This window comes from Athene cunicularia, assembly GCF_003259725.1.
Source record: "Athene cunicularia isolate RWA chromosome 1 unlocalized genomic scaffold, athCun1 chr1_part2, whole genome shotgun sequence".
In the NCBI taxonomy this organism is placed as follows: Eukaryota; Metazoa; Chordata; class Aves; order Strigiformes; family Strigidae; genus Athene; species Athene cunicularia.
This window is the reverse complement of record NW_020799092.1, coordinates 82,002,510-82,015,088: the sequence shown is the minus strand read 5'-3', so window position 1 is coordinate 82,015,088 and position 12,579 is coordinate 82,002,510. Positions and strand designations below refer to the sequence as shown.

At 52.7% G+C, this 12,579-nt stretch overlaps 1 protein-coding gene across 1 annotated transcript in view; it reads left to right on the top strand.

Moving 5' to 3' along the window:
* Positions 1–10,491, top strand: part of LOC113491120 (SH3 and multiple ankyrin repeat domains protein 3-like) — a 26,752-nt gene extending 16,261 nt beyond the window's left edge. The window contains exons 4-5 of the mRNA XM_026867822.1: positions 10,022–10,130; positions 10,445–10,491. Coding sequence (XP_026723623.1) covers positions 10,022–10,130; positions 10,445–10,464 — 129 coding nt within the window. The 3' untranslated portion in view covers positions 10,465–10,491. The remainder of the gene's footprint in view (positions 1–10,021; positions 10,131–10,444) is intronic.
* The last annotated feature ends 2,088 nt before the right edge of the window (positions 10,492–12,579 follow it).

The window sequence follows — 12,579 nt, the reverse complement described above, 5'->3', positions numbered from 1 at the left end:
CCCGGGGGGTTCATTTCCGCCTGGGACGCGCCGTGAGGAGGTGTCAGGGCCGGCCCGGGGAGCGGCCGGCGCCTCCACCGCTGCAGGGGGGCAGGCTTATGCGTCGGGTGGGTGCTAGGGGGTTCCTGATCTCTCTGGGCATTTCGGGGTCGGTGTTTTCTAAGAAAGCAGGTGCACGGAGGCAATGGCTCTGCGGTGTGGTCTGACCCTACATGTCGCTTGAGGCTTCCCTTGTAGCGATGCCTCCGCACTTGGGCAGTGAAATACTGGTTTTTTATCTCAGATGTGGTAATACAGAGGGCTGTGAAGGATTAGCTTTAGGTCTAACAGGGTGGTAGGGCTTCTGCGGCTGCGTGTGGGCGAAATCTTTAGGCCTGTGAGTAATGGTCTCACCTGAATGAGGGCAAAGTATGAAAACGTTCAGAGTTTAGAGTCTGAATTATAGTGGCAGGATACACTACTTGAATCTTTTAATGACCTTGATTCTTAATTGCCGTTAAAATGAAAACCAAGAAAAATAAAAATAACTTCTTTTTCTGAGTGCCAGTGGACTTGCTTGAAGAAGTGGGGAAACTGTTTTCTTGTACTGCTAGCAATACCAAAGTGACTCGGTAAAATCAGTCAATCAATCAGCCTCAGTCCCTTGCGCCTCGTGGGATCTGCAGGCAGTGACATTTCTTAGAGATATTTTTCCCACTGAATTGCAGTAGACCATTTAGAAATGGGAGTGCAAAAAGTGTGTATTAGAAAAGGGCAATCGCATTGTGCTTATAAACGAAAATCTGTGCAGAAAAATCTTGGCATTTACCAAAATGTCCACAAAGGACATTGTGCTGCCAAGAGACTTGGGATATTACCACCCTGAAGGGGAGAGAAGCAACACACTTCAGACACACTTAAAGTAATTGTCAGGAGTGTGTGTGCCATTACTGTTGTAGATGACTGACCTCAGCGCAGAGCCAGAGGCGCTGGCCGCAGGCGGTGATCCTCTCGATCCTCTCGAGCTGCAAACTACTTCCAGGAGAGCTGCAGCCCCGGCGTGGGCTGGGGGGGTGCAGGCGGGGGCCACAGGCAGCCCGAGGGTGCTGAAGCAGAGAGAAGGAGTCAGCGTGGTGGGCAGCACCTGCGGCAGGTCCGCAGTGGGACTGTTGCCGCCTTTGCTGTTGGGGTTGGGGGCGCTGCCCTGTGGAGTGGCGGGAAGTGGGGACGTCCTTGCCCGAGGAGCACCCAGGTGAGGGGAGCAAGTGCCATGGCCACGGCGATGCCGGGAGGAGGCAGCGGAAGGGAGCTGGCGCAGGCTGTGAAGGACCTCGGGGAGAGACGGGCCGCGGGAGCGGGTGTGGGAGCGGCCGTGTGTGCCCGTGCGTGCGAGGGGTGGAGGGCTGGAGGGCTGGTGCTCGGCTGGGCCGGAGGAGGGTTCTGTGTTAATCATGGCTGAAGGCGATCAAGGCTGGGACAAGGACTCGAGACCGGAGGGTGGAGAGCAGGGTGGTGTCTTGTTTGCTGTTTTTCACTGCCATCAGTGCCATTACCCCTCTACAGCAAGAAATGCATTGGACCTCGTCAACTGGCATGTTAATGCTGGGCACAAACGAGGCCCATCCTGCCTCTCAGCTGCAGGAGACTTCTCACTTGTCTCTGACTTCTCCTTCTCTGCCCAGACAAACGAAGGAAGGAAGGGCAGGACAGCAGGATCTAATGGCTGAGAGCATGCCAAGGCTGCCCTGGGTGACCGCAGCCCATCTGGCCCACCATCCTTCTCTGGTAATGGCGACCTGGATTTCAGCGTGTCTTTGGAGAGAAACAGAAGGGTAAAAGCAAAAAAAACCTGGTGGGTTGAGATAAGGACAGTTAACAGGTGAAGCAGAAGCTGCATGCACAGGCAAAGCAAACCAAGGAATTAATTGGCTGCTTCCTGTCAGCCATCCCCCGGGCAGCGGGGCTCCATCCCTGTCACAGTGACCTGGAGGACAAATGCCATCACCCCAGACATCCCCCCTTCCTGCTCCTCCACCGGGGTTTATCACTGAGCACGACGTCCTACGGTCTGGGACACTCCCCAGTCAGTGGGGCAGCTGTCCCGGCTGTGGCCGCTGCCCTCTCCCTGTGCCCCCAGAGCTGCTCGCTGGTGGGGCAAGGAGTGGAACAGCCCTGGGTGCTGTGGGAGTGCTGCTCGGCCACAGCCGACACAGCCCGTGGTGTCACCCCGGGTTCCGCACAGATCTGAACCGCGGCCCCACGCCAGCTGCTGTGAAGAGATGGGGCTGCCGGCCAAAGCCCATACACCCCGGCAGCGTCTGGGCGGAGGGGGCAGGAGGGGTGTCCCGGGGGCAGAGTGGGGTGTCCTGGGGGCAGGATGGTGGGGGCTGCCCCTGGCCCTCCGCGAGGGCTCGGCCTCCACCCGTGGGGCCTCTGCGGGGCCAGGGCTGCTGCAGGCAGGAGTGGCGACGCTCTGAGCCAGCTTCTGAGGCAGTGGTTAAAACCTTCCTGTGGTGTGTCGTGAAATCGATTATTTGCCGTTTCTGTGGGAATCGATGAGGTGTCCGTGTGCTGCCCCCTGACAGCCTGTGCAGGAGCTCGTCATAGAGCTGCTGCGAGGGAGGACGTCGGGCTTCTCCAGGGCCTGCGACCCTGCGGCACCCGCCACGCGCTGGAGGGTGGATGGTTTGTCTTAATTCTGGCTGCTGTTTGGAGCAGACAGGGCCCTGAGAAGAGATTACTCTTCCCGTGATACTGAAATTGCTGGAAACATCAGCATGTGCTTGGTGTGAGGGGCTGTGTTGTCTCTCCGCTCCTGCAGAGCACCCGAGCTGGGTGCCTGCGGTTGGCTCCCCCAGCACCCAGCCCGCAGTGAATAGCGAGCGACAGAATCATTTCTCTGCAAGAAGAATATCTCATTTATTTTCTTTCATTTTGATTCAAGAGGGAGAAGCTTGTTCCCTCGCACCAGTTTCCTCTCAATGAGCTTTTCTTTTCTGGAGGGTGTTGATTTTTCTTGTGGTTTGGTGCTAGTGGAGGATAATGGACTGTGGCGCGGCGGCTGCCAGCTGGGTGGCTGGAGCTGCGCCCCATCTCCAGGCGCTCTCCTGGCCGGAATCTCCTTCTCCCTCTCGTAAACAAGGAAAAGTGCTTCAAGCTCAGGAGCCCCCTGCTGAGGCGGGTGTTTGGGTAACGGTGCGTGACCTGAGCTGAAGCACTGGAGCCATGGCTTGGGCAGTGGCCCAAAGGGTCAGGGCAGACCCAGGCCTTGGTGCCCATCTCTTCTTGTGAGGATCCTCCTCCTCCTCCTCAGGGAGCAGTGCGGCTTTACCCGCGGGAAAGAAGATCCCAAAGACAGGGGCTGCTCCCCAAAGGGTTCCCGGGTAGCAGGCGGGAGGTGCGGGAGGTGGGAGCTCAGCTCTGTCACGGTTGCCTTGAAGCCCTCGTTGGTGCTGGTGCTGGGGCAAGGGGGGTCCCGCAGCCCCTGGCCCTGACCCCTGCCCGGGCTGTGCCTCTTGTGCGAAGGCACCTGGGAAAACACCCCGTGAAAAGCAAGGTGGAGTCTTACTCTGAGCTTTACTTTTACTTGCAGGAGTTTTTCCTGGGTCGTGGGGGATTCTCCTCCCCAGAGAAGGCTTGCTTCCCTCCTTAGTAGAGCCAGTCAAACAGACTGATTTGCAAACCACCGTAATCTTCACATGAAATATGGTGCTTTTGCTCACAGGAAGATCCGTTATGAGGGTTTTGTTTAAGCTTTATATAAATATAGACAGCTTTATATAGACACATTTAGGTTTTATTTTTTGCATCTAGGAAATGGGATGCCATGCCTTTACTAGCTTCTGATTATTTTTTTTATTCTTTTGATTTGTATCAGACTGCATTTGGATGAAAGCTGAAATTCAATTAAAATTAAAGCAAAACAATGTTTCAAATTGTGTCTTTATAACTTAAATAAATTTTGCTTGAAGGTACTGGACACAGAAGACAAAAAGTGAATTTATAAGTACATATCTTTTGTATTTAAAGCTGACTGATCTTTTAAACAAAGGAAGATTTGGTTTGCATGAGTGGTTCTCATCACACATTCTCAAAGGTATTTAAGTGCCAGAAAATAAGCAAGTATCTAGTGAGATTTCAAAATTGCCTAAGCGGTTTAGGCATCTGCTTAGCTCCCCTTGATTTCAGTGGGAGTCTGACATTTGCTCTCTCTCTTCATGTCTACTCACCTTAATACATTTGAAAACCTGGCCCCAAATCCCTCAAGTTCTTAGAATAATGAGATCTCATTCCTTTCCCACCAGGGTTTTATTCATAGATTAGGGGAGGAGAACAAGCTTCCTTACTTTCTCAGTTCTCAAATCTCCTTTCAGCTTTGAGTGAATCAGTCCAAATAATAAGGAAAATATTCTATCTAAATTTAAATGGAAAACAATCAGATCAGAAGGCTTTCCTCTGTAGCATAAGCTGAAAAACTGACATGGAAGAATGTAAATATCAGCGTTTGCTTCATTGTGAAAATTGGATATAAAGTGCCCAGCAAGGGACATGGCTGTGACATATTCGTAGTGTTTGAGTTGATTTCAAAAGCTGAGTATGTTTTGCTTCTGATTCTGAATGAAAAAAGCATGCTGCAATTCATGTCTATTGGCAGAAGTCACTTAACCAATACATTTTTATAAATGCTTGTAAATACAGACGTTTGTGTCAGCTGCCATGCTGCCAGCTCGAGTTGAACTGGTGCATTTTTTAAGATGGGAGATACCTGTAGCGTAACTGAAACCTTAAGTGAAAACATCAAAGCCAGGATCAAATTGTTGTGGGGCTGTGAAGGCAAGATGTGCGAGATGCCTCCAAGGAAGAGGGTCCCCGGGTCCTGATGCAGTGGTTTCAACATATAGTGCCCCTCTGAAATGCTGGAGTTTAACCCCAAGCCCCAACTTAAGGCTGACATAGGGGTGATTCCCCCAGCCCTTCCCAAAGGGGGGTGAGTTTCCCTTCAGGCTCCCCCCCAGGGTGCTCTGGCCTGGCAGACAGAGCCTTTGGGTGAACGAGCCCCAGGGGTCCCGCAGTGAGTGACCCCAGGTCAGGTGTCCCACGCAGGGATAACAGCGGGGACCCCTGGCAGGAGAGGCAGGGTCTGTGTGTGAGGTGGGTGCCCTGTGCAGAGTTCCCTGTTGGGGAAGGACCTCCCGCCTCCCTGGGACTGGGCTCCAGGCAGGTCTGGCTTTTGTAAACACGGGATCTGTGGAGATTCAGTGTGTGGCTCCTTGGTCTGATGTGTTTGGCTTGTTGACCTGGTTGTCTCCTATCCCTTCTATGGGAGACTGCATGTCACTGGGTATTGCAGCCGTTGCTGGTTGTGCAGTGTCGTTGTTGGGATCATTGGAGTTGATATCAATTATGTATAACCTGACTGACTTGTACCCCCAGCGATCACCCATGGACTGACCCTTTTGTGTCAAATGCAGTTTGGTTGTTGGTTCATCTTGATGCTGGCTGCGTCCTTCATGCTAGGCCTGATAATTGGCAAAACACCAGGATGCCCCATTGGCAATTTCCTCTTATTTTATCTGATCCCATTTATGTTATTTCCCAGATCTGGCTATTGGTGTAGCACTGTAGCGCTACCTGGGAAGCAGCGGGCTGCCTCCCCAGGATTTGTGCATAGAAATGGTGGTCTCACACTCTCTGTGGTCACAGAAATACTGAACTTGAATGAAACATGTTTTTTCTCTAACTTTATTCTGGAAAACAGCTTAACTGAGCTAATTATATACCTCTCTGTTGGTAAAGAATAAGAAGCTGAAGACTGCCTGGTGATGGGAGGCATTGGGCCGCTCCGCAGGTCCACGCTGCTGCTCCCACTGCCTGCGGTGGAGTTGCTGCGGTCGCTCTGCTTGCGGCCATGGTGCCCCAAGGCGGGTCCAAACCCGTCGTCTTTCGTCAGTGAAGCGCCAGCGGTGAGGCCGCTCCTGGGCCGTGTCTCCTGCCTCAGCTCATGCCTCTGCTGCACAAACACAGCTCTCAGTCCGGCTGGGCTGTGAGCCTGACCAGAGACACCATCTAGGTTGTGTTTTTTTTATTTTTCCTTTTTTTTTGGTCTCTTTCCTTGCTGTGCCTTAATTCAGGTTTGTTTGTAGGTGCAGCAAGGCTGTCACCTAAATCCTGGGCGTGGGATTCTTGTAATGCTGTAACATTACGCCTCAAGTGAATGGTCTTTTTCATTATCTATATTCTCAGTTTTCTTTGGCATTTTCGTTGTTCCCAGAGGTCTGGGACCTCAGTGGAGGAAGTGGGCCAGGAGGATCAGAAATCACCATACTGCCGTCCTACCCTCTCCCCATAGCGTTAAGGGTGTGAATTGCAGCAGCCTCTTAATGTGGGCTCCGAGCTGCACATCTGGAGCACACTGCAGAGCAGACGGGCAGCTACAGACTGATGGGAAGAGGGTATTTTTCTATGTAAAAATCAACTGGTTATTATAAAATTAGTTTTGAAGCATCGCTGTGGATTTGGTTCAAGACCTTGGATAGATGAACCTTCTTTGTTCATCTGGAAATGCGGGGTAGCAGTTGATTTCCCCCAGAGGAGACTGTGTGGAGCTGTTACTGCCTCGCGGTGCAGGGGCATGGTGCGGCCAACAGGCACCTGCAGCGTGCGGATCCCAGACCGAGGGTGCCTCCCTCTGCACCCTCCTTTTGCTCACAGACTTTCTATTCGGTTTCCTTTCTAAATATAAAAAGTACCATTGAAAGAGTGACAGAGTGTATCACCTTCCTACTGTCAAAAAAATGTTTTCAATTCCTGAACACCTAGAAAGCTAGAAATAGCAACAAGCCCAGTGCTGCTGGGGTCTCCCACTCCTTTTCAGCCTCCCCCGTTCCTTGGCCTCCTACCCCTTTTTGGCCTCTGCTTTTTTCTGGCCTCTACTTACCCCCCCCTTTTCGGCCTCCTGCGCCTTTTCAGCCTCCTATCCATCTCTGCCCTCCATTTTTTTTGGCCTCTACTTGCCTTCCAGCCTGAAACCCCTTTTTGGCCTCTGCTGTTTTCTGGCCTCCCAGCCCTTTCCAGCCTCCATTTTCTGTGGCCTCTACTTCCCCTCTGCATTGCAACAGCTTTTTGGCCTCTGAACCCTGTTTGGCCTCCAGTTTTTCCAGGCCTCCACCTGCCGCTGGGTGCTGCTGTCTGGGCACGATACGTTTCTGGGGTTGTAAACGGGAGTCTCTGGCAGAACTTCAGGCTAGTGCCTGGCGTGTGTCTGGTAGGAGCAGAGAAGTGGGGCGGCCGCGAGCCGCTGTGGCAGTGCCGAGGTGTGGGGTTTTCCCTTGGAGCGCGTGAGCGCTGCCCCGTCCCCGGGGCTCGGGGAGGCGCTGTCGGGGATGGGCCGGGGGGTCTCGGCCGTGCCTCCGCGTCCTGCTGCCGCCGGGCAGATTCTGGGTGGGACTGGCCGTGCCGATGGTTTGGTGGGGCCACGCGTGGAGCATCGTCTCTTGGGTCGGGCTGGCGTTGGGTGCTGCTGGGAGGACGAGGGGCGCAGGGACGCACAGGAGCGGAAGGAACAGGGTTAAATCTGCGCAATTGGGTGATGGTTGGGAAGAGGCATTTTGGGATGGCATCCTGGAGGCGGTTGCTGGAGTTGTCAAGTCCCGTCTGTGCTATTGCTGGCAGGCAGCTGTGATTTCCTTCAGTGTTTCTGTACTTCTGCAGTAGCTGAAGGGATACGGGAGCAGGAGGTGGATTTTGCTTTCAGTTACTTCTGAGGCGAGAGGGGATCTGGGGGAGAAATAGCAGCAAGCAGCGAGGGTCAGGGCAGTGTCTCGCCACCCGAAAAGGCAATGCTTGTGCCCTGCTGTGGTTGATGCCAGTTGCCCTCTTGCCTCGCTCTTAAGAGCATTGGTGCTGTGGGAATCGCTTATACTGTGCGTAGACATTCCCAGCACCTCCCGGGTGGGGGACTCAACCCTTTTTTACTCTGAGGGGTTTCTCCTTGCTCGTGTGCTCTGTCCCACAGCTGCGTTGGGTCTGTCCCCTGGCTGCTGCGGTCTCGGGGGATGTGAGGGAGCACCCGGGGACGGGCAGGGTGGTCGGGATGGGCCAGGCTCTGCACCCAGACGTCAGCAGGGGCATCACTCCTGGTGAATCCCTGCTCTTCTTGTCTTGCCTTACTGCCCTGCTGTCCCTGGGGTGCTGCAGGGGGAAACCTTGTGTGTTTATGGCTTTGTGTGTTCTCTCGTGCGTTCCTGTGGCGTTGGCATCTCCGCACGTGTCTGCGTGTGGCCGCAGACAGCCAGAGCGAGTGGGCCAAGCCGGCACGGGTGCAGTGGAGCTGTGCTGCGGTGGGGTTGTGCCCGAGCTCATTAGCTGCTGAGATGGAGTAACATTGCAGGGGGTAGTGCCCCCAAACAGCTATGTAATCTTAAATATGTGACCTGGATTGTTTATTATGGCATGGCTCCATGGTGCTGACTTCAGAAGAAATGTGCTGTATGTTTTAGGCTTGGTTCTGCAGACTTAGCCCACAGAGACTGAATTTGGTTTAAATCGGGCTCACAGCCCAGCATTAATTTGTCTCATCCTTGGAAGGTTTCGTCTTGGTGATATCTTCCGTCTGATTTCTTACCCCGGTCTCCTCAGCATGCCAGAGGAATAGCACAAATGAACTTGTGGGGCCCAAGTTTTGGGGGTTTGCAGGCTCCTCTGTAGAGGTGGTTCTGAAAGCATTAAGTTTTCCCCCTAGAAAATGAAATATTGACAAAATAAATATTATGCAAAATATGTGATGAAATTTTGTTTAGGAGGCCTTCGAATAGTCGGACATGTTTCTGCATCCTGTTTGGTATTTTCAGAATTTTTCTATTTTTGACTGGAAATCTTCAAAATGAAATTTGAAGTGAAGCACTTTGGAACTCATTTTGCTTCATAAAAAGTATAATTTTTCTGTGTCAAATTAGGGGAAAATGTTGAAACCTGAGTTTTTTCACTGGGTTTGCTCTGCTCAGACACGTTCAGCCAGCTGTGCCACCGGTGGCTCACAGGAGCCAGAGTGCGTCCCTGACCGTTGGCTGTGGTGTGACCAGTTGGTTAGAGCTCTTCCCAGAGACTTCCCCTCAGCTAATTGCGCGGTATTTCTGCTGCGTCAGACACTTCTCGAGTGCCTCTCCTAAAGCTGGCTACTGCAAGGTTTGATTAAAATAAACTCAAAAAAACCCAGCCAACCCGCAATCAATGGTCTGAAAATCTAGACTGGAAATGTGTGTGAGATGAGTGTTTTCACACTCGTCCATCCAAGTATTGCCTGCCTGGCGGAGTTGCAGTTTCTAGAGTCTAGAAATTTAATGGAATAACGTATTCATCAAGTAGAGCTATCCAAAAGAGAACGAAGGGACAAAACCCCGACACAATCAGCCAGGCAGACTTAAAGGAGAGTCTTTTGGGCACTCAGTCCTCTTGGGAGAACAAGATTTAGTCTTTGGCCGAGGACAGAAAGTTACACCAAGAGCGAAGCAGAGTTTCAGGGCAGGCGGCGTGGCGGTTGCGCCCTGCAGCAGCGGTGGGCGTGTGCGCCGCTCGCTCCTGCCGCCGGAGCGTTGTCAGGTCGGCGGGCGATGGGCCCTCGCAGCGAGTTTGGGACACGGGGCAGCGTGTGTGGCCTTGCGGCGGCGCGTGGAGAGGCCCAGGGCCGCATGCTTCACCGGTGCTGGGGCACAGCACCTTCCGCAGCTGGCGCCGGGCACGCGAGGTTCGGAGCCTCTCGATGCGCTGGTGCCGCCGCGGTGCGACGGGCAGAAAGGGCCTTGGCGGGACAGCAGGCGGTGGCCGGCAGCCCTGGACTGTTCCCATGGGCCGATCCGGCAATCCCAGGCTTGAGGAGAGGCACGGCAGGACCGTGGGTGCCCTGGCTTCTGGTGGGTGCTGCCCCGTGGCTCTCGAGGGGGTGCCTCGGGTCTCTGGAATGGGGATGTTCCTCTGGTGGCTTCTGTCTTCACCCTGGGTGTTAACACTGTGTGTTGTGTGTTTTCCTGGGGTGTCACGGCTGCAGGCAAATCTGAAGAAGTTCATGGAGTACGTGCAGATGCTAAATGCGGAGAAGGTCTGCAGGCTGCTGGAGAAGGGACTGGACCCCAACTTCCATGATCCGGATACTGGAGGTGAGACTGGCTTCTCCAGAGGGGGGAGGGTGACAAAGCAGCGCTGGGGGATAAGGTGTCTGGGGGTCACAGCGAGAATTTGGGGGAGTGGTTGTTTTTGAGGGGTGTAGCAAATGATATTTCATCTGAAGTGCGGGGTTCGGAACACAGGGGTGTAAACTGAACTTCTCAGTAGCGTGTCGTCTTATGATGCTTGGGTCTTGGGAGCATGGAATTACAGAAGGCTCTTGGGGGAGATGTGTGTGTGTGGGAAAGAGATGGGGTCTGGGAGTACAGTGTAAAACGGAAGAGCTGTGGGGCCGTGCATCTTTCAGTGGGATTCTGGGGAGGATGAGGCTGTCTCTGGGACCGGCAAGTTGGGTGAATGTGAACTGCGGCCCGAGGATCTCTTCATGAACCAGTCAGAAGATCGAAGAAGTGTTTTGGAGGTCAAGAAAATAAAATCTTGGCCTCTGGTTTCCTCGATTTTGTTTTTTCTTTTCTGTTTTCTTCATCTGTGTGAGCAAAATTCACCCCAGAGAAGTCTGGTCACGGAGCACTGGCTGTTGGGCTGTCTGCAGGCTCCTGGCAGATGGGGCTGTGAGGGAGGACCTCTCCCCATTTCCTCTGCTGTGAAGCCTCATAGTTTTGTTCTGAGAGAGGAGTTATGGCTTTTGTTGTTCCTGGTTTAATGCATCTTATTAATATTTATTAAAGAGTTGGACTTCTGTGTGTGAATCATGGGCACATTTCCAACCCATGAGCAGACTCCAATCTGATGATTAACTTTCTGTGTTTCTGGTTCAGTTGGGTGACTTTTTTTCAGGTTGTTTCTGAAATGCTGGCTACCTCTGTGCTTGGAAATTTTGTGTGTCCAGACCCTTTTTCAGCCCTGAGATCAGGTGTCAGAGCGTGCTGTCGTTCACACTATTAACCTCTCTTATATCCTCTCAGATAACGTGGCTGCCTCCGAGCTGCCCTTTGGGAACGGCCTCTGCCAGCTCCTCAACTGGGAAGGTGACAGCTGGTGCAGCCAAACTCTGGCAAGAACCATTTGAGCAGCGCCCAGGAATGTTTAATTTGCTGGTGTAGCCACAGTGAACCTACTAGAGCATCATGATGAACAACTGCTCATAAAAAATAGCTGATAGCATGCAAGCACAATCACTGCCTGCCCCGGGGCGGGTCCAAACAGCACAGCTCCATGTGGTTTTTTCGTTTTTGCCCAAGACTGTACAAGCACTTGGAGGGATCTTTCTTTATAAAGAAAGTCCTCCACTCTTCTACAGCCGATCCAGCTTTCCAGGGTGTATTGCATTGCAGAATGCAGTGTGCTGCTTGAAAAGATGCTGTGAGTTTAGGATCTGATAGGGTTTGAACCCAGATGTTATTTTACTGAAGGGTAGAGGTTTAGGGGAGCAGGCTCTTGCATACTGGAAAGATTTGTTAGATACAGAGGGGGAGGAAGGAAAAACACCTGACCCAGAGAGTCGTTTGGATCTGGTTCAGAACCGAGGGCAAAACCAGAGTGGGTGCTGTGAGATGTGCCGGTAGGCTGTGGAGAGGACGGGGTCTTGGACACCTCACTTCTGGAGTTCTAATTCTTGTGCAGGATCACTTCATTACTGCTTGCTTTACAATCTGTTTTGTGAATATGTAAGAATGGCATAAAACTGCTGTTCAGTATTCATGGGCTCCTGGAATTTAAGACCAGATGGAGCTATTGTACCGTCCACCGCGACCTCCTGTGTCTTGCAGGATGCTCTTCACCCTCCCTGTGTGTGTGTGTTCCCTAAGCAAAGCTTAAATATGTTTTCCAGAAAGTCATCAATCTTGATTCAGGGGACAGAAGATCTGTGCCTTTCCATCGTTATTTGGTTAATCACCCTCACTGCTTAAAATTCCTATCTCATTTAAATTTGTGTGCTTCAGCTTCCAGCTGTCGTTATGCTTTATCTCCGGGATTAAGGAGCACTTTAGTACCTGGTATGTCTTCACATGAAGGTATTTATACATGGTAATCAAGTCAACATTCAATCTTCCTTTTCTTAATTAGAGAGAGGCCAGACTCCTCTGGTCTTTCATCTGAAGGTATTTTCTCCGGTTTTCCTGTCATTTTTGTGGCTGTGTGTCACTGCTCCGTTTTCAGGAGGTTTCTGAGGAGCGGCCCCGGGCAGCCTGCTCCCTGCCCCACTCCTCGTGGCAGGCGCAGCCCTTGCCCAGCTTGCTGCCCGCCGGCCCCCAGGCAGAAGCGCTTTGCAGGGCCGTGGCCGTGGGGTGCAGCTGCCAGGGCAGCACGTCCCCCGCGATGGGGCTCTCCCAAAGGCCTCTCGCAGGGTTTCCGTGTCGCTCGTTCCTGGCTCTGGGGCCCCCCGGCCCTGGCTGCTCCTAGCGCCCTGCCAGGCCTTGTGGCATCGACAAATCCGACCCGAGATCTGCGTTTGCTTCGGGATAACTGAGGAGGATCTAG